The sequence below is a fragment of the Accipiter gentilis genome, chromosome 7 (assembly GCF_929443795.1).
Source record: "Accipiter gentilis chromosome 7, bAccGen1.1, whole genome shotgun sequence".
NCBI classification, from domain to species: Eukaryota; Metazoa; Chordata; class Aves; order Accipitriformes; family Accipitridae; genus Astur; species Astur gentilis.
Window position 1 is genome coordinate 42953309 of NC_064886.1, and position 24335 is coordinate 42977643.

The 24335-nt window shown below is 62.4% G+C and overlaps 2 protein-coding genes across 3 annotated transcripts in view; both read left to right on the forward strand.

Moving 5' to 3' along the window:
- Window positions 1-12756, forward strand: part of ACSF3 (acyl-CoA synthetase family member 3) — a 66903-nt gene extending 54147 nt beyond the window's left edge. For both annotated transcript variants that reach the window (XM_049806461.1, XM_049806462.1), the window contains exons 8-10: window positions 8328-8462; window positions 9109-9220; window positions 12055-12756. In XM_049806461.1, the coding sequence (XP_049662418.1) occupies window positions 8328-8462; window positions 9109-9220; window positions 12055-12172 (365 nt within the window). In that variant the 3' untranslated portion in view covers window positions 12173-12756. The remainder of the gene's footprint in view (window positions 1-8327; window positions 8463-9108; window positions 9221-12054) is intronic.
- Window positions 12757-19860: 7104 nt separating this feature from the next.
- CDH15 (cadherin 15) lies at window positions 19861-24092 on the forward strand. The gene is made up of 13 exons (XM_049804213.1): window positions 19861-20112; window positions 20304-20459; window positions 20542-20686; window positions 20778-20938; window positions 21141-21269; window positions 21396-21581; window positions 21668-21921; window positions 22073-22215; window positions 22295-22531; window positions 22619-22858; window positions 23414-23550; window positions 23653-23808; window positions 23895-24092. Exons 1-13 carry the CDS (start codon window positions 19861-19863, stop codon window positions 24090-24092), a joined length of 2394 nt encoding a protein of 797 aa, XP_049660170.1.
- Window positions 24093-24335: the final 243 nt, after the last annotated feature.

Genomic DNA, 24335 nt, shown 5'->3' on the forward strand with positions numbered 1-24335 from the left:
TGGCTGCGGGCCAGGATCCGTGCTGCGGCAGGGGAGCGGGACCGATTACAACACTTTCCCAGGGACCATCCAGGATGGACCGTCAACGGAGACCCTCTGGATCTGAGGGAGGTCTGCTGGCTGTCCCCTGCCATCCTGCCCCATCCACGGGCAGCTTGGGGGGTGACCGTCCCCAGGCGGGGAGCCACACGGGTCTCTTCTGTGTCCCTGCGGGTCAGTGTCTCCTGGAAAAGTGGCTGCGAGACATCCCCGCTCTCCAGCCCAGCTCTCTGAGGAGCGCTGGGCTGGGCTCTGCGTCAAGCCAAGACTTTGCAAAATCTGGAGTGATTCATTAGCAGCAAAATGTCTAATTAATATTAGAAAGCGCTTAAACCACGTTCTGCTGCCGGCAAGGAAGAGCCCACCAGCATTCCCCCCACTACTGTGGCCCTGGAGACCCGGCTTGCCTCTCCGGGCTCCTCGCCTTCACGTTTTTCCACAGGCACTTCTGAAACCTGGAAAAGCCACTCCAGCAGCCAAGAAACTGTTCAGATGAGCAGCTCCAGCCTGCTGGGTCAGCAAGCACTTTCCACCAGGAGCAAATCACTTAGTTGGTACCGTGGGAGCCCAGCCTTGCCTGAGAGCACCATTTACCGGGGCGAAGGCTGTGCCCCACGCAGGGGGATGCTTTGCAGCGTTTGATCAAGACTCTGGAGGTCCCAATGAGAGCATTAGCTGCTACCATAGCAGGAGGGTAAAATAATCCACTTTTTGCTTCTCAACAAAACAGATTCCCTTTCAAAGGGATGTTTTGCTGTTTCTTGGTATTTTCTGCTGTGAGGCACTTGGTCTGCAAAAGCACCGTGTAATTGTGAATGGGAGGTGGCAGGGATGTTCGCAGACCCTTCTGCCGTGCTGTGCCCTGGGGAGACAGAGTCCTGAGTGTCCCCGCTCTCCTGTCCTTCAGGGAGCACATCCTCAAGCTGGACTAGGTGTGATAATACACAAAGCAGGGCTGAGGCTTTCTCTTCTGACACCACAGCTGTGCACGATGCTTCCCCTAATGCCTCCTGTGTGCTTCCAGCAAAGCGTTCGTACACTGTATGCTTCTATCTTCATCTTTTGCAAGTACCCTTGTGAAGGTTGGACCTGGCCTGAGTCCAGGCTGTCCTCTCCACGCTGCCAGTGCCCGAGCGGGACCAAGGAAAAGGTTGTGTTTGAGGCTAGACTCAAGTCCAGGGCACTGGCATCCGTTTCCTGCTGCTTTTCCGCACTGCTGATGTGCACGAATGCTACTGTGCCAAGCATTACCAGTGCTGGATCTGCCCAGCTTCAATCCTGCCCAGCAATGCAGCCAGGGAGGTCCTGAGCGAGTCTTTCATATCGCAGCTGCAAACAGCAAAATCCGCTCTGATGCTCCCAGGCCAGGCTGCGTTCGTGACATTGGTAGACTCTGTGGCTTTGGTTTGCAAACTTTGCAGTGCGCATCCTCAGGTGTCCTGCCTCCCATCTGCTGGGACGGCATGACAAGACACTTGGGAAACACCTGGCACGTCCCTTCTGGGGAGCTTTGAACACAAAGGAATAGGTGTATAAATAATGTGGGGATGGTGAAAAACTTCCCAGAAGCCAGGAAAGGCTGTGTGACAATTTGCAAGTCAGCGTGGTGCCGCGTCGCTCTCGTGTCATCTCGGCGTGCCGGTTTTCGGCTCACAGAGCCGCAGCTGAAGCTCATGTCGCAGCACAACCGGCACTGTCGTTGCCGCCAAGTTGGCGACACGTGTTACCAAACAATCTTTCGTGTCACCGTTCTTCCAGGCATCCGAGTAACATCTGTCCCCAGTGAGCAGGGATGTCATGTCGGCAGCGGCTGTGCCAAGGGTGGGCTCCTCCTGGGGTGCAGCTCCCGTGTGCCAACCTCTCCTCAGCACCCCTTTGCAGGTCTGAGGTCTTCACTTAATGAAGCCTGGTGGGTTAGACCCATTATAAGGGCAATGCTATCACCATTTGTTGGGGTTTTCCAGCAGATCCTAAGACAGTCTGCATCTAGACTGGGCTGAAGTCACCATTCTTCATCATTTACCTGAAAAGTCTCATTTTTTCCTGCATACTTCTGCTATCTCAGAACTTCTCCAAGCAGCTCAGCATGTCATTTCTCCAGCCAAAGTGTTCTCTTGGTCAATAGTTTGTTCAAATGTTTGCTCATGACACCTTTGATGTAGAAACGTTACCGTGTTTGCCAGGAACAAGCTGACCCATGGGCGAGGGTGTTGGCACAGGAGCTCCAGGGCAGGTTTCCTCCTGGAGCTCTGCTCTTGGGAGCAAAGAGGCTCTTGTTCAGCACGTCCTGGGAAAGCAGCTCAGGCACCGCATTAGTCGCTGGGAGATCTTGCCACTCGGCGAAGGAGGGGCACAAACTGAAGCCGTAGTGGCAGAGTCACAAGGGCTCTTTCGTCTTTGCAACAAGTATTTTGCAACTTGAAGGACCTCATTGCAGAAATCTCTAGGGTTTGAGTTTGGAAATAGGGTTTCCATTGCAACATGTCTGCTTCTTAGAGTTCATTTGGGCAAGGCATGTGTCTACAGTCCGGCGGCCATTGCCAAGTAACTATCTATAGATAACCCTTTCCTCTAAATAGATCTTACCCAAAAGCCTCATTTTTAAAACAAAGGTAGCCTGGAAATGGTCTTTTATGCCTTTCACTCAGTGCTGTGGTTCATGCCAGCCTGTTGTCTCCAAGGGCTGAGCCATGGGTCAGCACGGCATGGTGCTGGCTGAGCCAGCAGGCCGATGGAGATGGCCACAGCTTGCTTTAAGGTGCTGAACGGGCAGCCCTCGGCAGCTTGATGGGGAGGCCTGGCCTGGCCACATTGCCCCTCCTCGCTACTCAGAGCTGTGCTGCTTGAGCCAGGCTGCTGCCTGTTATACACACACACACACACACACACACACACATATATATATATATTTAAAAAACAGGCCAGTTGAATAAGGCTTTGGGCAACCTGGTCTAGTGGAAGATGTCCCTGCCCATGGCAGAGGGTTTGGAACTAGATGATCTTTAAGGTCCCTTCCAACCCAAACCATTCTGTGATTCTACATATATAGATATACAGAATTGTCTAAAACTCTGGCAAAGTGCAGCCCACCCCCAGCTCAACCGGCGCAGGAGCCTGTTCAGTATGCAGCTCAGCAGAGCCTTTAACATTTCGCAGAACAGATGCCCACTGAGCGTCTTGAAACAAATCCAAAGGTAGCGGTGACGGCTGCTGTCAGGGAAACAATAATCCCATGGCCTCGCCAGCATCAGCTGCGCCGCAGCACCGGAGCTGAGCCACGTGCGACGGAGGCTTCTGCCGCTGGCTGCTTTGTCTGATGAAAGGAGCTCGGTCGGAGGTGGCCCGGGCAAGCAGAGGCGGAGATGTGGTGTCAGAGACCGTAATCTTCTCATCAGCCAAAATCCCCTTCCCTGCACAGCTGGCTGCGAGGAAGGAAATACCGTTTCTGGCTCTGTGCTGCGGGAAGCATCTGAGCACAGGCACGGCTGTCCTGACCCTGCTGTTGCGTGCTGCTGGGGTGATTCCTGTGCCGAAGGGAGGAGGAAGGGAAAGGCTTTGGGAGCGAGGATGGAGAAGTGATGGGGCGCTATCGGGGCTCACCATTCCCAAGCTGAGATTGTCTCACTGCTCACGTCAGTCCTTCTGAAACCTAAGTAGGAGCGGGCAGCTCCGGAGGCAGAATGGGCACGAGGCTGGCGTAGCAGGAGGACGAGGCGTATCTCCGGGCTGGCTGGGCTCCTCTCCGGCCGCAGCAGCCCTGGGGCTCCCAGCCAGGCTGGACGCGTGGGATCCCTGGCCTGAGGTGTTTAAAAGGCTTGCACAGGGAAGAGAGACAGCCAGGCAACACTAAAGGCAGTTATCCCTGTTTCATACAAGAAGAGGTGGTGGTTTGGGAGCAGAATCACGCAGGTGTTGAACCCACTGTTTGCTGAACCGCTTCCACCGCGTCCCTCCTGTCCCCACACTGATGCGCTGGGTGCTCCCTGGGAGCAGCCAGGAGCCACGGGCACAGCCAACTAGAAAGGAGGGTCGGCAAAAAAGTGGTTTGGAAGGTGATGTCATCTCATGGGGGGCAGACCTCTGTTCCCCACCGAGAAATCCCCCCCCCCCATCGCCTCTGTTGCCCCTGCCTGCCGGGGAGGAGGTCCCCACACTGGCAAAGCTTTCAGGGGCTGCTGGATGAGGAGCACTGTGGTCTGCAGCCCGCTGGAGGTGGCTGCCTGCATCACGGAGCAGAAAAAGCCTGGGCAGCCGGCAGGGACGGAGCATGACACCGGCGGCAGCGCTGCCTGCAGGGACTGGGTGGGCTTATGCACCACTGGACACGGGGACCCGCATAGGGACCCCCGGGGCAGATGGGCACAACCCTCGCCATGGGCCCTCGGTGCAGGGCCAGGTTTGGAAATGATTTTCTTAGCACTGTTTAACGGCAGCATGCGGGGGAGAGTCATTAAGCAAACGACAGCATCCTTTTAACTAGTCTCCCTGGCCCAGGAAATCCCCGCTGGTCTGGGAGGCAGCAAGCACTTTGCTGTGCTGGATGTGCCGGTGCACACGCCGTCTTGATGTGCTCGGCTGGTAGCAGATGGCACAGGGCAGAGGGTAATGTGGCTGTCCTCGGCGGACGGCGGTCCCCCGGAGCGTGCTCTGTCCTGTCAGCACGGGAAGTGACAGCAAGACCCTGATGCTCGGCTTATGGGAGAGAGGAGACGGGAAGAAAGAGACAGGGGGAAATTACAGAGCTCGTCCCAGAAGCTCACAATAATCGCAATAATAATGCTGTCCGCCCGCCACGCCGTGCCGCTGACGGGGCTGGAGGGATCCATGTGAGAAGCAGCGACGGCGTTTGTGGGGAGCACAGGGAGGGAAGGTGAGCGGCGAGGAGGGGGTGTCCCCTGCCTCTCCATCCCCAATCTGAAATGACCTTTCCTCCCGGCCCTGGCTGCGTGGGGAACATCTGGGAGGGTGACAGCTTGGGGAGCGTGTCTCCTTCAAAAAGCACATTTCGCGGTTGGCAGCGGCACTTCTCTGAGTGTGAGTGCATGTCTCCACGGGCAGGAGTAAGCAGACCCTGCCAGAGCTGGGAAGGCAGGGGATGGCTGTGCAGGGATGCTGGTGATGGCCATGCAGGGATGCTGGCAATGGCCATGCACGTGTGATGGCCATGCAGGGATGCTGGTGATGGCCGTGCAGGGGTGATGGCCATGCAGGGATGCTGGCAATGGCCATGCAGGGATGCTCAGGCGGGCTAGCCCTCAGCCAGCCTGGTTCCAGCTGCCACCCAGCTGAGCCAGCTGGGCACAGTGCCCAGCCTAACAAGCCTGCTCCACCACAGCACCCACATCGCCTCGGCACGGCTTGCGGGGCCGGGCTGGATAGTCCACACAGTCCTGGGAGCTCAGGCTGCTGCCAGCTCAGGTATTTTGTTATAGTACAGACATGCCCTGAAATCCCGCTGCCGCAAGCGAAGCGCCGAGGTTTCCCTCGCTGGAAGTGGGATGCCGAGGTCAGGCAACGCTGGGGCTTGCGTGTGCCGCTCTGCCCCGTGCCCCGTGTACGGGGGGACGGGAGTGGGCAGAGACGAGACTCCGGTGACAGGCTCTGCCCTGGCAGTTTGCTTTGCAAACAGGCTCCAGAGAAATCAGCCGTGGCTGACACCTCCCCAACAGACTCAAGGGCACGCAGGGATGTAAATTCAGTCCTTGCTCATTGTAAGGAGAGATAAGGGGACCGAGTCGTCCGGCAGGCATGGAGCTTTTCAGCTTTCACATTGGGAGACCTTAGTGCAGAGAAATCTCCTGCCCCCACCCAGGTCTGTCTCATGGAGCCAACTGTCCCCGGACCTGTCCCTGGGACCATTCTCCCCATCGCAGAGCAGGGGAAAATACAACTGTGGTAGCTTTTGCGTGTTTAAATCGTGAAGAACAACATGGGAACTGTGTGTCATTGAACCAGGTCTGAATTCCCTCTCCTCTCCCTGTCTTCTCTGTATGAATAAGCAGCTCCTGATCTCCCTGCCGAAAGCTCGTGGCTCTCCAGTCCCCCAGTGCCACGTTTTAATTAATGTTCACTCTCTGGTCCTGTGTCAGTCACACATGCCACAGTGATACCAGGCGCAGAAGGTAGTTTATCACAGCAGTCATGAATTCCTTTCAACCCCAAGCAGCCAAACACCCAGAGAGCCCGAGTTTAAAACTCTCCCACAACTTTAAAATATTCCAGACAGCCTTCAACATCCAGGAGAGAGCCAAGAGCCAGGCAGGCAAATACAGGAACAATTAATCATTCCCTGGCTGAACTGAGCAAGATGAGCTGCTCAGGATTTTGGCATGTGCCAGCTGAGCAGGGACACAGCTCTTTTGGGGAGCAGCCCAAATTTCGGAACTGATTCTAATATTTCATTGCTCTGACACCGTAAATCTCTGGGCATTCGCTGCCTTCGCACACACCACGTGCAAACTCCGCAGTGAGCTGGAAACGGGGGTTTGTAAAGCTGCTTAGCTGGTGGACATATCTTATGGTACCTGGGCTGTGGAGCGTGCCGGGAGCACTGCAAAGCAGCACTGGGGGGAGGGGGGCAGAAGGACCACTGGAAAGGAGGGGAGCGAGGCAGAGGTGGGGTTCAGCGACATGGATGGTGGGGTGTGCTCATCTCTGCTGGGGTGACACTGCGAGTCCCCTGGAGGAGAGAGGACCTGATCTCTGAAGGAGAGGACTGGGGTCCCCGCGGTCCCTGGCAGTGGGGAGGCTCTTCCCTGGGCCACCCAACAAAGTCCCCAGGTCTTGACGCCTACCAGAGCCCTCAGAGCGCACTTGGCATGCTTCTTGCACAGCTTTCCCCCAAACCAGAGGTTTAGCAGGTCTTCCTGGCTCAGCGGGCTCCCAGCCGCAGGGATGCTGGGGTCCAGGACCCCAGGCTGTCCTCATTCCCCAGATTTGGGACACACGCCTGGATGGAGGACAAGGCAAGCGAGCGTGGGAACTCCTGCAGCCCCAGCGGTGCCGGTTCACCCCGCTTTGTTGGAAGCTGCTTTTTCCCACTGCCAATCTCCGTGTCATCTCCGCGTTTGAGCTTTCCAGCCGGCAGTGAAATGAGGTCTGCGAGCGAAGCCGCAGCGGGGAGCGGGCCGGGTGTGTGGACACAATGGCAGCGCGTATCATTAAGGAGAGGATGGAGGCTGACACACAGGGGGGAGAGCTAAGGGCCCCCCTGGTGCTGCCATCAAGGCTCTGAAATGGAAATGCGAGGTCCTCAGCCCCCCCTCGCCCACCGGTTGGCAAAGGCTCTATTAGCAGGATGTGAGTAATCATCTTAAGTAGCTATCAAAGTGCACCAGCTTGTTAAGCATTTAGCCAGGTTGTGCTGACATGACCTCTCTCCTCAATCTTCCCAGCCTCAGCGCGAGCGGCTAATTACCGGATCACACCTGCCACACGCCTTCTCCCCCTGCAGAAAGGACAGGTCGGATCCAACGTGTTGCTTGGGACAGTCTCATCTTCCCAACGTCGTCCCCCATCTTTTTTTATTAGTAGTAGCCATGCAGGAGTGGGGGAAAGCCCCTCCACGCAAGCAGTGGTGTTGTCAGCTGGAAGTCCCCGGAGCCAAGGCTGCTCCCAGGGGTGGCACAGGGGCTGGTGGCTGCGGTCAGGGCACGCATACAGTGCTGGAGCTGCTAGGAAAGACCCGCCGTGGCTTTTGCAGGGTGCTGGAGGCAGACGTCTCGTCGCTGGCATGGGTGAGCGGGTGGGAGTAAGAAGAGGCTGGGGACTATGTGATGGGGGCTGAGCAGCCTCGGTGATGGCAGAGGTCCAGGAGGAGTCATGTCCTACCGGGGTGGGACAACTGAGGTCTTTGTGACTGGTGATTGCCAGGAATGCGAGGAAGGGACTGACCTGGAACCTGCTTGTCTTGTGGTCCATGTCAAGAGTGTGCTGGGGAACGTGTCCCCCTGCAGCAACGGCTCCTATTTTCATTGCTTCCATATTAAAGGACTTCTGGATCCATAGCCTTATTCTTCCCTTTCCCCCCACAGAAAAGCAATGGCTGTCTCCTCTCTGCATGACCCCAGGAGCAGGCTGTCATGTGGGGAAGGCTGACACGCCATCCCTGGGGTCTCTGCAGAGATGCTCATGAACGTCATGCTAAGCGTGGCTCTCCCCACGTGCCAGTTCAGGGAGCCGGGCTCAGCCCCTGCCCTGGGCATCGCCCGAGCATCACATCCACACGGCAGGAAAGGCAGAGGAGAAGCAAGGGGACGGCCTCTGATGGAGCCTGCTTTGCTTTTCAGGAGACACGGCAGCGTACAAAGACGGCGTTTACTGGATCAAGGGCCGCACCTCGGTGGACATCATCAAAAACGGGGGTTTCAAAATCAGCGCTTTGGAGGTAGAGCGTCATCTGCTCGCGCACCCGCACATCACAGGTACGCTGCTCTTCCCTGGTCCCCGTGTCGTGCCGAGAAGGGACGGACGGTGGGTGGGAGCCTGGCTCGAGCGACAGCCGTGGCTCAGCGGGTGCAGACAGGAGGCTGCCCGAGGGGTCTTGCCTGGAGGCTCTTTCCCAGCCTTCCCATTAGTGAGGCTGGGTCCGAGTAAAGAGCAGGCTGCATTTAAAGCCCGCTGTTACTTGTCTCCTGGGGCTGAAGCTGTGAAGCCTGTGGCGGGGTGCCAAGTCAGCAGCAGCTCTCATCTGATTTTGGAAATGAGACTATAATTAAATCTGTCCTGCCCTTGTGCATGACCCTGTACGAGGGGATGGAAGCGGTGCCCCCGGCTCCACACCACTCCGTAAATCATATTCCTCCCCGTTGACTCTAAATCACTCAAACCATGGGGCTTCCTGCCTTTTCCTTGGTGAAAAGTTCTGTTCTTGGAAATCGTGTCAGCACAAAAGTCCTGGTCTTTTCCCATACTACCATCCCACGGCATCCTCCTCCACACGCTGCTCTTCCCTGCCCACCACTGCTGCTGGCACCTACCAGCGGTGCTGAACCCCTCTTCTACCCCACCCCTGACCCCAGAAATCGCTCAGGTTTCTTCAGGCAGAGGAGTCCTCTGCTCTCTCTGCAGATGTTGCTGTGATCGGGCCTCCGGACATGGTCTGGGGCCAGCGGGTCAGTGCCGTCGTGCAGCTGCGCAAGGGTAAGATGCTCTCCGTGAAGGACCTGAAGGACTGGGCCAGGTAGGATGCCACAGGGCAGTGCACGGTGAGCGGCACGGCATGGGGAAAGCAGGCTCAAAGCCTGCAGCGTCCTCATTAGGGACACGTCAGGGAAGGGGTGACTGGCAGCAACGTAGCACCTCAGGCTCTGGCGATGGAGAAAAGACCACAGCTCCAACCAGGAGGTCACCGAGCACGCAAGACAATGGAAATAAATGGGCCTCTCACCCCAAAAGTGCCTTTGATAAATGACCTGCACGGTACGGCCGTGTGGCTCTTGCCCCGCAGCCCAGCCACCGGCAGAAAGCACAGAGCAAGCACCAGAGCAGGGGAAGCTTCATGTTTTCTCAGCAGCAAGAATATTTGCTCAGCTTTTCCCTGGTGCTGCTGCAATCGCTCCTTGCTTGCCTTCCTACCTGCTGGAAGCTGGCCCAGCTCAGTCCCCAGTTAATCCCAGAGACCTCTCCCATGGGGTTTGGAGAGCGGGGAGACACCAGAGCTCACGGACCTTGCTTGGAGTCATAGCAGTACCAGTGAGCATGGCACAAAGCAGCTGCCTGCCATCCTGCAAGGTTTCGGCATGAAAACCTGCACCTCCTCGTTCAAATCGGTCAGAGAGCAGCCGAGGTTTTGGGCATCAGCCATGGAAGCGTAAGCAGGCAAGAGCCAGGAGGCAGAATCGCTGGGTTTATCGCTAATATTCCATTAGCAAAATATTTAATAGCAGATTCTTTCTTTTCCTGGCAACTCCCTCCTTCAGGCTGCGGATATTTTTGGCAAGGCTGGCGCTATTTTGTAAGCGGCAGGAGCACTTGTTTCATCAGGGGCTGCGCAGCAGCCAATTAAAGATTTCCCCTGGATTTGCAAAAATCACAGTTGGGGGACTGCGATTTAGCAAATGCAAGGAAGATGCTAGCTGGCCGGCTGCTGCTCTGATTAAACAGTTACGTAGTGGGGGAAGAGAAGCAAAGAAACCAAACCCACAGGGGTGGCTGCTGGGGCAGAGGGGCCAAGACCCTGCCAGGGTGTCCCTTCTGCTGCCACCTCTGTGCTGTGCACCCACGTTAACCCTCTGGCTGCTGGTCATCTGGGACTCCTGCTCCTCCCAGGGCAGCTCCACGGCCACCAGCAGCTTTTGCTTGTTTTTACTCATGTCCTCTCTTGCAAGCGGAGATGCCCTTTCTCGGCCAGGCTCAGCCTGTCCTGGTCCGTACGGGCTCTGGTGATCTGGGCTTCTCCATCCAGGACCCTCCCTGGCCTCAGCACAGGGCAAGAGCGATGGAGAGCAGGGAAGGGAGACCTTCACCGTGCGGTGTGATGGCTGCTCATCCCTAAGCCTCCTGGCAGGGATGTTGGTGACCCCAGCAGATCCCTTCGTCCGCCCCACACGGCTGCGCTTTGCGTGTCACCCAGGTGTTGCTCTGGGGTCCCTGTTGCAGGGCAGGGGGCTGCGCTCGGCCCCCCCACATGCTTCCCTGCCTGCCCCCCTCCCAGGGTGTTCCCCCTTCTCCCTGCACATCTCTTCCCATCGCCGTTCCCAGCTCCGTGGGCAGACACGACGTGCTGTTCTGTCCCTGCAGAGCAAGGGCAGGAGCCCTTGAAACAAAAGCCCACGGAGGGGTCAGCCGCCCACCGGGGCTGCTGCTCCCTGCCCAGCACTTGCTCTGGGCATCGCTCCGACTCCCCCCCACCGCCTGCCTCTCCCTCTCACCCTGTCTCTCCCCTTTATTTTTTATGTCACTTACATTCGTTTGGCCCTTTTTCTCGCACTCCCTGGCAGGAGACACATGTCCCTCTTCAGAGTGATTCATTCTGCTGCTTTCGCCTCCAATCGTGCTTCCCGGCGACAGGCGCCATCCCGAGTTAGAGGCATCCATATGGCAGGGGGTGCTGGTGGCGGTTGGGGAGGGGGAGGAGGAGGAGAGCCAGGGGATGGTTGAAGGGCTCAGCAGACTTGGCATCTCGCATTAGAGTCAGTGCCAGGACGCTGCCGGAGCTGGGCACGGCCCCAGGTTGGTGACACACAGGCAGCAGAAGGCAGGAGAGCCCCCCCTCTGCGCTCTGCAAAGGGCACGGGGATGATGCTCGGTGCTCAGACTCCCTCCCGCAGCGGGAAGAGCCCCCGTGGGCCGGAGCGCGTGGCTGCGAGTCCCTGCCAAGTCGCTCCTATCTCTAGTCCACGAGCAGCCCAAAACGCAGCAAGCGATGAGCCGGGTCCAGAGCGCAACCAGGGAGCACAGGCAGGAGCAAAACGGGGCCAGAGATGAGCTATGGTGTGGGGCCAAAGTCCTCCCAGGAGAGAGGGGCAAGGATAGGGCTGGAGGCAAGCTCCGCACCTCCGAGTGCACGGCTCCCTGCAGAGACAGGCTGGGAGCAGGCACAGCTCAGGATGGGGCTGGGGTCCAGGGCTGAGCCTAAATGGGCTCCTGGGGCATGGGTGGGGGGGCACAGTTATTGCTGCTCAGGGCTGTGGGTGCTCCCAGGACAGCTCAGCCTGTTAGAGGGGCTGCTCTCCAGCCCCCCTCTTCTGCAGCACAGAAATGCGTGATGAGTGAACGGTGCGACCACTCAGCCTCGCAGCTCTCCCGGGGTCTGCGTTGAGCCCTTAGGAGAGAGCCAGGGCATGGTCAACATTCGGCCAAAGCCACTCACTCGCAACCAAATCCCTGCTGCCTGGAGAGCTGTGGCTGGGGCGGCTCAGTTGTACCCCGTGTCAGGCTGCAGGACGCAGGGTCCCAGAGCAGATCCCCCCCAGGTCTGGTGGTGTTCGTGAGGTCTCAGGATGGGCTCTGTGGGATGGAGGGGCTGGAAGTGCTGGTCTGTCAGCTGTAACGGAGTGTGCTTCTGCAATGCAGGGAGACCATGGCACCGTACACCATCCCAACCGAGCTGATCGTGGTGGAGGAGATCCCACGCAATCAGATGGGAAAAGTCAACAAGAAGGAGCTTCTGCAGCGCTTTTACTCAGCCTAGAGCAAGGCTTCAGGCCAGGACCGCGGAGCCCAGGGTGTGTTTGGTCCTCCACCGCATCTGTTCTCCCTCTACAACACCACTGATGAGGTACCTGCGGTGATCAGCAGTGGCAAGTCTGGGCTCACTACAGTCTGGTCCATGAATAAAGTCCAAAACAAAGCAGGATTCATCCAGTGTGGTCTCCTCTTTGGCTGAACTGAGCTGGAGCTGCAGGGCCACCTTTCTTGTGCAGGAGCCATTTGCAGGAGGCTCGGGGCAGCCCTGGGTCTCAAAGCGAAGCATAGGGTGAAAGCTGGAAGGTCCTGGCCCAGAACGGCCCACTGGGTAGCAGGTACACGCTGGCCAGAGTTGCTCTATTTAGCCCCATGTAGGTAGTGGGAGGCAGGTGAAAAGCTGACACCACAAACGCCTCCGCATCCACCCCGAGCTGGTCCCAGCAGCAGCTGCTCGGGGGCAGACAAGCCCCACTGGCCCTCGGTGGGTCTCAGCTCCGTGATGCCAACCCACCGGAGCCGCTCTGTCCGGGTGGGAAGGGCTGGCCGGGCAGCCTGGCTCCCTCGCCTTGCCTTCGTCTGCCTCTCTGGATGCTCGTTCCCATTATAGCTCTGCCTCAGGCCACGTGCAACTCATCGCCAGATGAAATTACTCTGTAGATTAAACTCCTGTCTTCAGCCAGCTGCGGTGATGCCTGGTAATTTTGCATCCTCTCTGCCCTTTCCCACGGACTCAGTGACTTTCCCCGTCGTTCAGTTTATAGAGAGGGAGAGCCCCAGAGAGCGAGTGGATCCCCTCACCGGTGGGATCCTGCTCTCCATGGGATGCCCCATAACCTGCTGTGAATCGGTTCCATCCACCTCCCCGCTCCACCAAGCGCCACCTCCCATTTCCCTGCAGAAGTGAAGAATAAATAAAAATCACAAATAAATACCAGCGGCGCTTACCAACCCAGTGCATCTCCCCCACCCAGGTGCTCCCCCACCAGCCGGGCCTCGGCACGGAGCCATGGCAGGGGTGCTGGCACCACTGGGACAGAGCCCTGCCACGATAACGGAGGGGGAAAGACGGGGGGATGAAGGGGCAGGGATGGCTGCCAGGGGCTTGCAGTGACCTCAGTGTGATAGGAGAGCCGTGAAGCCTTGAATAATGTGCAGCGAGCCCAGGGAGATGGGGAGGAATGGTGTGGCCAGGCAGGAGCTGGGCTCAGTTTTCGGCTGTGTCCGCGGCGTGGCAAGATGTGCGAGCCGCAGTGGGCACAGGGTCCGGCGTGGGGTGGGGGGAGAGCCGAGCAGGGTGTTGGAGGCGCCGGGGAGCAGATGCAGCGTGAATTATACTGCACATGCACGCCTGTGCCTTTGTGTGTGTGTGTGTGTGTGTGCGCACGCTGACACCGGTGCCCACGTCTGAAGGTCATCGATTTCCTGGAGGACAGGCGGTATTGATAAACCTTACCTTTATAAACGGATTTTTGTCCCTATTTGACTTCATGTGTGAGCTGCCAGCCACGCAGCAGCAGGCGATGGGGATGGATAACACCACGGGGGGAGAGGATGGCGGTCGTGCCCTGCAGCTCCCTGACCAGTGAGGTCCATCCCAGTGTGGGAACAGTGCACTGGGAAGGCAGCGGGATGCTGGTCCGGCCCTGCCTGGTGCCAAGGGGGTGACAGGGAGCCCCAGATTTCCCTGCCAGCCGATGGGACCCTGGGAGGACCAGGGAGGGCAAGAGAAATCAGGAGCACAAGTAATTACATCTAATACCATTGTTAGGGTCAGTGGAGCCCCGAACATTTGGGGGGACAACTAGTGAAGGTGGAGAGGACAGGGAGGGGACAGCTGGCAGACACGTGGCACTGGGCAGAGGGAGCAGGGATGGGACTGGGACAAGAGAGGGGATGGGAAATAGGGGAAGGGAGTATGGATGGGGACAGGCTTCCTTCGCTGCAGCCCCTCCATCTCACCTCACCGTCCCCACACGGACAGGTCCAGCCATGCACCCGCTCTGTCCATCCTGCACCCTGCCCATGGCAGCATCTCCCAGGGCAGTGCCAGCACCTGGATTTCGGTACTTCAGGCTCAGAAGGCGTTGGGACGGGGCTCCCCAGGGACACACAGAGCTCCCGCAGCCACCTCTCACCATCCCGCGCCCAGCGGGCACAACGCTCCGGCACACAGATGCACCGGCACGGCTCCCAGCTTGCCCCCTCACCACAGCGTGCAGAGCCGAGCACCGGCGGCTCTCACCGGTCTGCAGGAGGGACCGAGCGGATCCTTTGTTAAAACATCAACGATGCAGTAAATTTTTTAACTTACCAAATAGATCAATATCAAATTATCATGTCTCACATTCATAACTCTTAAGCAAGCAACAATGGAGAGAGACAAGGTCACTGGAGAATAAATAGCAGCAAAAGCTCTTAATGATCTATCATTCTCGACAACCTCAGGCACCCAGCACCAGCCCGGTGACAAGATCATTAATAAAACTCTGCAGGAACGCTATCGATCGCTTTGATGGATGATCACAGGTAGCAAATACTGTAAAACACCTGGTTGTCACACACAAAAATGAGTAGTTTGACTCACACCTTGGCGCGGGGACCCGGCTGCGACTCTGCCGGCTTTCCTCCTCGGTGGTGGCTTTCGCAGGGAGGGTGGTCAGCGGCACAGCCTTGGGGTGCCGGCAGTCGTGGCTGCAGCCCCCAGTTTGGGACTGCCATCCATGCTGGACCCCCATGCCTCCCACCTCTGCTCCCCCACCACTATTCATCCCTATAGATGGGACCTGTTAATGAAAAGCCTCGTTAAAGCACCTGGTTATGGTGCTCCAGAGCCCAGGCTGCGAGCTGAGCCGGCTGAAGATGCGTTTTGGTGACCCGGTGCCACTGGATGAACCTGGAGACCTGCTCCATTCCCTTCCCGCTGGATGCAGCCCTGGCCACCAACACAGCCTGGACCTCAGGGAGGGAGGGATGTCCCCAAGGCCATGGGCTCTGCTCCCCCCACGCTGCATCCATCAGGGGTGCGGGGGGGGGGGGGGGGGGGGACTGTGTGCATCCCTCCCCCTCTGGCTACAGGCACTTCGCTTGCAAGCCACGTCCGCATTGACGGTCTGATCATATGTACACAACCATTCAATTACCCCGTAATGGCTACAGGCTATTAAGCCATCAATCTCCTTCATTAAGGCCTGCCAGGCCCATCCCCAGCATCGCGCAATAAAACCATTAAAACAACAACAACAACCCAAAGTAGCATCTTTAATGCGGCGGCCGCAACACCGGCCCCAGTGCTGACGACGCCGTCCCGCAGCATCTCCCGCCTCGCTGCAGCGTCCCCCTGCCCGCAGCCCACCCGGGGACCTTCTCGCCCTGAGCAAGGTATCGCCTCGCTGGGGAGTCCCCAGGGAGCTGGGGGCTGCTCATACCTCTCTGCCCCCCCCCCCCCCCCCAGCTGCTCCCAGCAGCTCTTCCCTGTCCCGGGCTCGGCGGGCGGCTAGGCACGCCGGGACCTGCTCTCATGCTTTATGGCTGACATTATCTTTTATTGCCATATAAAAACCAAAGCTCCAGTGGCTTTATGGCTGCTGCGCCGGCATTTGGCACCTCGCTGCTCGGCTCTGTGCTCCTGGCTGCTCGATCTCCCCATCACCGGGCATGGTGGGGACAGGGCACTGCCCAGACCCCCCAGTGCCTGCGCTGGGGCCACAACTGCTCCCACTGCACCCTCATTAGGGACGTGACTGGTCCCGACACCCACGGTGGGGGCACAAGTGGTCCCAACACCTGCAGCTCTCACACTGGCCTGGGGAGATCAGAGGATGTCGGCTGGGAGGGGGGAACCCAGCCCCTCTAAAATAGGGTGACCCCTTCTCCGACCTGGCACGGCAAGGAGGGGGGTTGTAGGCCTGAGCTGGCACTGTTCAGACCCAGAATTTGTGGGACCCCCCCATCCCTGCACCCCAGTGGGAGCCCCTGTTTGCAGGAGGAGAGGGGCAGGGGGTGGCGGTGCAGTGCCAGAGGTCAGGAGGGGTGGGTGTCCTGCTGCCGTGCCACAGCCAGAGCCGTGCCACGGGCACCAGGCAGCTCCCATGGCTGGCAGCACCGGCACCATGAGCCAGGACTGGCGCCTTGTCAGAGCCTGTCACGTCTGTCCCCCCCCGTGCCCCCCACGCCGTGGTGCCGGTGGCAGGGAACATCTGCTCGGCCGCCCCGCTGCCACGGCGCGTTAGGGTCAGGGGCAGCCGCCAGGACCCCCGGCCAGCGCCGCCCGGGCAGCTCCTCACCGTGACATTGATGCAGGGTGACAGGGTGAGCGGGGCAGACGGATGGGATCGGACAGACAGACGGGCAAGTGAGCGCCGCTGCCCACGCCAGGGCCCAGCCGCGCCACGGGTCACCGGTGTCCGACGCTCACCCGCTCGTGTCGTGGCTCCACGTCCGTGGGGATACCGAGAGCCCTGCCACCACCGCTCAGCTGCTGGGGATGGACAGAAGACGTCCTGCACCCCGTGTCCTTTTTCCCACACCTCGTGGCCTACCCCCCACCCCCCCCCGTGTCAGCGCCCCACACCATGCGCCCCCCTCCAAACGATGCCCCGCACCGGGATGGCACCAAGGGCACTTATTGCCAAGAAGGGGAGGGATGCTGGCCGGGCAGGGGTGCCCACGGCAGGGACGTGGTGATGCCACCAGTGTCACCGAAACGCTGCACCTTCCCTTGCCAGGCCCAGGGTTCGCTTCCCCGGGGAGGATGAGGAAGATCCCCGGCCCCCCCTTCGCCCTGCCCGGGGAGGTTGGGGGCGGGAGGGTGGCGGCTCGGCCAGCCCTACCGCAGCCGGGAGCCCCGGGACGCCGCGCCGGAGGGCGCTCCCCGCTGCGGTACCCCCGAGCGGGGGTGGGGGGGGGTAGGGGGGAGACCGCCGGTGTCGGGGCCGGTGGCCGGGACGATGCTGCCACCTGGTGCCGCGGCCTCGCGGCGCCGCCGGGACCGGCACCGGGGGTCGGGGGGGGCAGCGGGGGTCGGGACCAGCACCCGGACCGGCACCGGGGGTCGGGGGGCAGCACCGGGACCGGCACCGGGTGTCAGGGTCAGCACCTGGACCGGCTCCGGGGGTCGGCGGGGGGGCACCGGAGGTCGAGGGCAGCACCAGGACGGGCACCGGCGGTCGGGGTCAGCACCGGGACCGCCTCCAGGGGTGAGGGTCAGCACCGGGACCGGCACCGGGGGTCGGCAGGGGGGCACCGGAGGTCGAGGGCAGCACCAGGACGGGCACCGGGGGTCAGGAGCAGCACCGGGACCTGCAGCGGGGATCGGGGGCAGCGCCGGAGCCGGCACCAGGGGGCCGGGAGAGGCACCGGGGGGGTCAGGGGGCAGCGGGGCCGGGGGCCTTGCCGGGGCTCCGGGAGCAACCGGAGGCTACTCCGCCCCGTGGAAACCCGCCGGGACCGGGACACGGCGGGACACCGCGGGACGCTGCCGCTCCTCTCCCGGGTCGGGGGGAGCGGGACCGGGGTGGGCTCGCCTCGACGGGGGGGGGCGCGGCGGAGTGAGGCGGGCAAAACCCGTTCCGTTCCCTGTCCCGGTGCCGGTGCCGGTGCCGGTGCCGGTTCCGGTGCCGGTGCCGGTGCCGGTGCCGGCCCAGCCGTGGCGGGGGTAGCGGGGACCGGGTCTCTCCTTCCCTCCCGCCCCGTCGCGGCATCCCCGCGGCGCGCCCGGCGACAGCTGCCGCCTTCCCGCCCCGGGGGCCGAGAACCCCCCCGGGCCCCCCCCCCGGACCCGGGCAGAGGGGACACCCCCCCCTCACCCCTCCTCATCCCCCTCCGAGCCCCCCCGGTGTCCGGTCGTCGTCCCCCCCCCCCTCCCCGCCGCCCCCGCCAGGCAGGGGGTGCAGACTCCCGGCCCGGGGAGAGGGGAAGGGGGGGGGGGCGGAGGGGACAGCTGCCCGGCCCGGGGGGGGGCCCGGCCCGCTCGGTAGCACATGTGCTGTCACTCAGCCAGCCCCGCGGTTATTTTAGCTCGGGGCCGGTGAAAGGCTCGGGGCTGGGCGGCCGGATTGCGCCCCGCTTCGCCATGGGCCCCCCGCTTCTCCTCGCCTGCCTGCTCGCCCCCCTCTGCGCTCGGGTAAGGGGTACGGGGAGATGGGGATGGGGTGGGGATGGGGACCCCCCCACCACCGCACCCGCTCCGTGGCCTGGGAGGGCCGGCCGGGATGCGGAGACTGGATATGGTGCCGGGGCGGGGGATGGCCGGACCCCGGACCCCATGGAGGCACGTTTTTGGGAGGCAGCAGGGATGGGGACGGGGGTGATGGGGGCTTGGTCCCCCTCTTGAGGCATTTCCCACCCCACAGATGGTGGTGGCGGGGGGTAGCCTGCGGTTCCGGCACACTGCCTGCGTTTGTGAACCGGGAGATGGGATTTGGGGGAGGGTTAGGCATTCAGAAACACCCTGCTCCCCCCTTTCCCAGCCCAGCTGTGGTCCCAGACACCCCTGCACCCCCCTGTCCATGCACGTCCCCACAGAGCCCCTCACCACGGTCTCAGGCCTGAGCGACATGGGGCTGTTGGGGTCCTGGCCTGGACCTCATGGCTGGGTGCTCAGGGCAGGGGAAGAAAAGAGGGCCTGCAGGGCAGCCCCTCCTCAGCAGCAGGGCCCACATCGCCCCCCCCCACCCTCCCCATCCGCCCTGAGCTCCATCAGCCTCCTGGGGAAGAGGGGGGGGTCTCTCCTGGGGAGGGCAGAGGGACAGCTGGAGGCCGCGGGGCAGCTCCCATGCAGCCTCAAAATGAGCCCCTTGTCCTGCCCATCCCGCAGGACTGGCATGCAGACCACCCCACCCCACCCCCCAGCCCTGCACAGCTCCACACCATCCCCAGGGACCCCCCAGCACAGCCATCCCCACTGGCCCACTCCCTTGCTGCGGGCAGGGACTGCACCCAGCAGTGCAGCCAGGATGGGTGCAGATGGGGGTGCAAGGCCTGGTGCTGCCCAGTTGTTCTCCCTCCCCGGGGAGGGGACAGGACATGTCCCCAGGGCCCAGGACAAGGGTGAGCCCTGACGAATATGGCATGGAGTTTGGCAAGGGGGCAGGCTAAATGCACAGCTCCCTACCCCCCCCAACCCCCATCTCCCAGCCCCCACATTTGCTCCCCACAGCTTCAGACCCTCCCCCCCATAATTCCCTGACCCTCCAGCCCAGTCTCTCGTGGCCCCTAAACCCATCCTAGCCCCCATAGCTCCCTGACGCCCATTGCAGCCCCCCAATAACTCCTGCTCCCCCAGTTCCTGTTCCTAATCTTCCACACCAACATCCCCCCCCCCCCTCCCCCAGCTCTGTACCCCAGCCGGGCCACCCTTGCAGCCTAAACCGATCCCTGACCCTTCCGCACTCGCTGCCACATCCACGCGTGACAGAGACGTGGGCTGGGGCCACGCCAGGCGCTGCTAACCCAGGGTAACCCCTTCATCCCCACTGCAGAGGGTCCCGTGGGGAACCCCTTCCCGGCGAGCCTGGTGGGATGCCTGTCACCATCACATCAGGATGTCAGGGGACCACTAACATGAAGCTCCCGGTGGTGCTGGGTGGCCTCTCCATTCCCCCAAACCCAACCCCATCAGGGGGTGCCAGTGCTGTGCACCCCAGCACCGTGCATCCCGGCACTGTGTAACCCCACACCGCGCATCCCGGCACCATGCACCCAGCCCAAGTTCAACGCTGTGCCTGCTGCCCCGGCACTGCACCCCACTCTGGAGGTTTTGGGGTCACCGGCAGCACCATGTCCCTCCCACAGGGTGCCAGCCCAGCCCAGCCGGGTGCCGCAGCCCCGGGCAGCCCCCAGGCCTGGCGGCAGCACGAGGGTCCGCGGCGGGTGAAGAGGGCCTGGGTGATCCCCCCCATCAGCGTCTCGGAGAACCACAAGCGCATCCCCCACCTCCTGGTGCAGGTAGGCAGGGTGTCCCCCCACCCTTTCTTCCAGGCGATGGGGTGGGGGGTACCCTGGGCAGGGGGATTGCATGGGGGCACCCCAGGAGGGGGGACATGGTATGGGGGGAGACTTAGGTCACAGGGGGACCCCAGCTGGGGGACAGACCCCCCCCAGCCCCGGGACCACCAGCTCTGCTTTCCCCGGGGCAGATCAAGTCGGACAAGCAGCAGCCCGGGGGGGTGATCTACAGCATCAAGGGGCCGGGGGTGGACGAGGAGCCCCTGGGCATCTTCTCCATTGACAAGTTCAGCGGGAAGGTCTTCCTCAACGCCATGCTAGACCGGGAGGAGAACGACCGCTTCCGGGTAAGGTTGCTGCCCGGCCGCCCGCAGCCCCCTCCTCAGCCCCCCCCAGCCAGGCCAAAACCCACCTGCTCTGCGCCCACAGCTGAAAGCCTTCGCGCTGGACCTGGGTGGCGTGACGCTGGAGGACCCCACCGACCTGGAGATCATTGTGGTGGACCAGAACGACAACCGGCCGCTCTTCCAGCAGGACATCTTCACGGGGCGCGTGGTGGAGGGGGCTGAACCAGGTGGGTCCAGCCGGGGAGCCGGGGCTGGGAAGCAGGGGGGGCCGAGCCAGCCCCCACGCCGTCACCCACCAGGGCGCTTCTGCGGTCACAGGGACCTGCATAATGACGGTGGATGCCACCGATGCCGATGACCCCGATACGGATAACGCGGCGCTGCGGTACTCCATCCTGGAGCAGGGCGCTGGCGGCATGTTCAGCATCAACGCTACCACCGGCCAGATCTGCACCGTGCGGCCCGGCCTTGACCGCGAGGTAGCGGGCATGGGGGGCACGGGGGGCACTGGGGTGACACGGGGACTGGGGGCAGCCAGAGACGCCCAGGTGGTGAAACCACAGCTCCAAGCCATGAGCAGACCCAGGCATGGGGAGATGGTGGGTGGCCAGCAGCTGGGGGACCTCTGGGCTCCTGGGGGGGCTGGAGGGGCTCAGCACTGGACCCCCTTCTTCCCCGCAGACCGTGGGGGTGTACAACCTGACAGTGCAGGCAGCCGACATGTCCGGGGATGGGCTTACCACCACTGCCACAGCCGTCATCTACCTGGAGGACATCAACGACAACCCTCCTGAGTTCACCAAGGAGGAGGTAGTGGCCGGGATGGGGTGGGGAGACATGCAGGGGTCAGGGGGGTGGGAGCTGGCCCCCCCCCCCGCCAGGAGCAGCAGCATCCCAAGGGGGCAGACACCAGCCCAACACTGGTGTCTCCTCCAGTTCTCCATGGAGGTGGAGGAGCAGGCGGCCGGTGTGGACGTGGGCAAGGTCTTCGTGCACGACAAGGACCTGGCTGGCTCACCCAACTGGCTGGCCAAATTCACCATCCTGGAGGGCGACCCCGAGGGTGCCTTCACCATCCGCACCGACCCCTACACCAACGATGGTGTGCTCTCTGTGGCCAAGGTGGGTGCGGGGCAGCCGAGGGGCTGGGGGGGGGGGGGGGGGGGGTATCTCCCGTGGCTCGGCTGACCCATGGCCCCTCTCGGTAGCCACTGGACCACGAGGTGCGGGACCGCTTCGAGCTGACGATGTCAGTGCAGAATGAGCAGCCGCTGGAGCCCACGGCCCCCGCCAGCCCCCGGGCGCTGGCCACCGTGCGGGTGCGGGTGCGGGATGTGAACGAGGCACCCATCTTCCGTGAGAACCCGCGGCGGGTCAGCGTGCTGGAGGGGGCCCCCCCAGGCACCCCCGTCACCACGTACACTGCCAGCGACCCCGACAGCCGCCAGCTCCAGACCCTCACGTGAGTCCCAGGCTGTGGGTTTCGGCACCCGGTCCCCTTGTATCATCTCCCAGCACCCGCTGCGTCTGGGTTCCCGCATTCGCAGCCTGTGCTAGGTGTTTTGGAGGGGGCAGGGGGAGTGACGGCATGACCCCCCCCTCTGTGCCCACAGCTATGCACTGCTCTACGACCCAGCAGACTGGCTGCAGCTGGACCCCCACGTCGGCACCGTCCGCACCAAGCGGGAGCTGCTGCACCCCTCTGCCTTCCTGCAGGGTGGCTGGTACATCGCCCTGGTCCTCGCCCGCGATGACGGTGAGCGGTCCCCCCCACCTGCCATGTCCCCCCCACTCCCAACATCCCTCTCCTGACAGCCCCTGCTCTGTACCCCCAGCCGAGCCCCCGCTCTCCGCCACCGGCACCCTCTCCATCGAGATCCTGGAGGTGAACGACCACGCGCCCCTGCTGCAGCCGCCGGCCGGGGTGGTCTGCGGGCGCCCGGGACGAGGGGGGACCCTGCTCCTGGGGGCCACGGATGACGACCGGCCCCCCCACGCTGCCCCCTTCCACTTCCAGCTCAGCCCCCAGCACCCCCAGCTCTCCCGCAACTGGAGCATCACCCGCTTCAACGGTGAGGGCTGGCTGGGGAGGCTGGGAAGGGGGGGGCTGCTGCATAGGGGGGCCCCCCGCTCACCCCCTGCCCACGGCCCTCCTGCAGTGACCCACGCGGTGCTGGCCGTGCTGGTGGAGCTGCCCGAGGGGCCCTACTCACTCCCGCTGCTGCTCCGGGACTCGGGGACCCCCCCCCAGGAGCGGCAGCAGCTGCTGAACATCTCGGTGTGCCACTGCGGCCGGGACGGCACCTGCGAGGACGGTGTCCTGGCCGCCGCCACCGCCGGGGCCGGCATCACCCTCGGGGCCCTCATGATCATCCTCGGCAGCAGCATCCTCCTCCTTGGTGAGTGAGACCCCCCCCACCATCCTCACTCCCACCCCTCCCAGCCCCTCCGTCCTGCTCCCATCCAGCACCCCAGCCCCGTGCTCTACCACGGGGTGCTGCTCCTGGCCACCCATCCCGAACGCCACCAGCACTCTCCGTCGCCTTGTCCCCCACACCCCCCCCCCATCACTCTATCCTGGCTACCCCATCCAGTCCCTACTCACGTCCCCCATAACCCCATCCTGGTCCAGGACACCCCAACCTCTCCCTACCTACATCCCCCATTGCCCCATCCTGGTCCTGGCCACTCCATCCAGTCCCTCACCCACGACCCTCAACACCCCCACCACCCCAGAAACCCCTTCTGATCCCGACCACGACCCCCCGACACTCAGCATCCCCCACCCCAAATCCCTACCTGCATCCCCATCCCACTCTCCCAGCCCCACCAACAGCATCCCAACCCAACCGGCATCCCCATCACCCCACGTCCCACCGTGCCCAGTCACCCCGTCCCTGCGTGCCCCACGCCCCCGGTACCCCACCCCGTGCCCACCCGCCCTCTGCCCACAGTGCTGGCGGGGCTGGGGGCGGCACGGGCGCGCGGGCGCCGGCGGGCTCTGCGCAAGGGGCTGCTGCAGCACTCGGGGGACGACATGCGGGACAACATCCTCAACTACGACGAGCAAGGCGGGGGCGAGGAGGACCAGGTGAGCGGGATCTGAGGAGGTGTGGGGGGGGTCCCAGTAGTGGTGGTGGTGGCTCTGTCCCAACCCCACACCCCTGACCCCCCCACCTTCCCATCCCCGCAGGACGCCTACGACATCAACCAGCTCCGGCACCCCGAGCTCTTCTCGCCACGGGCCAAACCGCCGGTGCGCAGGGACGCCCCGCACAGCTCCGCCACCCCCCCGGCCCCCCGCAAACTGCCCAACAGCCCCTCCGACATTGAGGACTTCATCAACGAGGTGGGCATGGGGTCCGGGGCTCCCCTTAACCTCGGTCCCCCCCCATCCCCATTGGGGCTGACGGTAGCCCCCCCCCATCCCCACAGGGGCTGGAGGCGGCCGACAACGACCCCAGCGTGCCCCCCTACGACACGGCCCTCATCTACGACTACGAGGGCTCGGGCTCCGTCGCCAGCCCCCTCAGCTCCATCGTCTCCAGCCTGACGGACGAGGACCAGGACTACGACTACTTGAGCGAGTGGGGGCCACGGTTCCGGCGCCTGGCTGATCTCTACGGGCAGTAGCGGGGACTGGGGGGGTGTTGGGAGGGGGGTACCCCGCTGCCCACGGAGGTGCTGGGGTAGGGAACGGGCAGCGCTGGGGGGCGGGGGGGAGCTCGCACACGCACGTGCACGAGATGCCCAGATGCAGCGGCTTTGCATATGGACACGCACAAGATGCCCGGCTGCAGGGGCTTTGCACACGCGCGTGCACCAAGGATACAGATGCAGGGGCTTTGCACACGCGCGTGCACCAAGAGAGGCCTC

Bases quoted from the DNA above. Each gene is read 5' to 3' on its own strand.
- CDH15 (XM_049804213.1), top strand. From the start codon at position 19,861: ATGCACCCAGCCCAAGTTCAACGCTGTGCCTGCTGCCCCGGCACTGCA. The intron at 20,113-20,303 runs GTAGGCAGGGTG...TCCCCGGGGCAG, and splicing joins TCCCCCACCTCCTGGTGCAG to ATCAAGTCGGACAAGCAGCA. The intron at 21,270-21,395 runs GTAGTGGCCGGG...TGTCTCCTCCAG, and splicing joins CTGAGTTCACCAAGGAGGAG to TTCTCCATGGAGGTGGAGGA.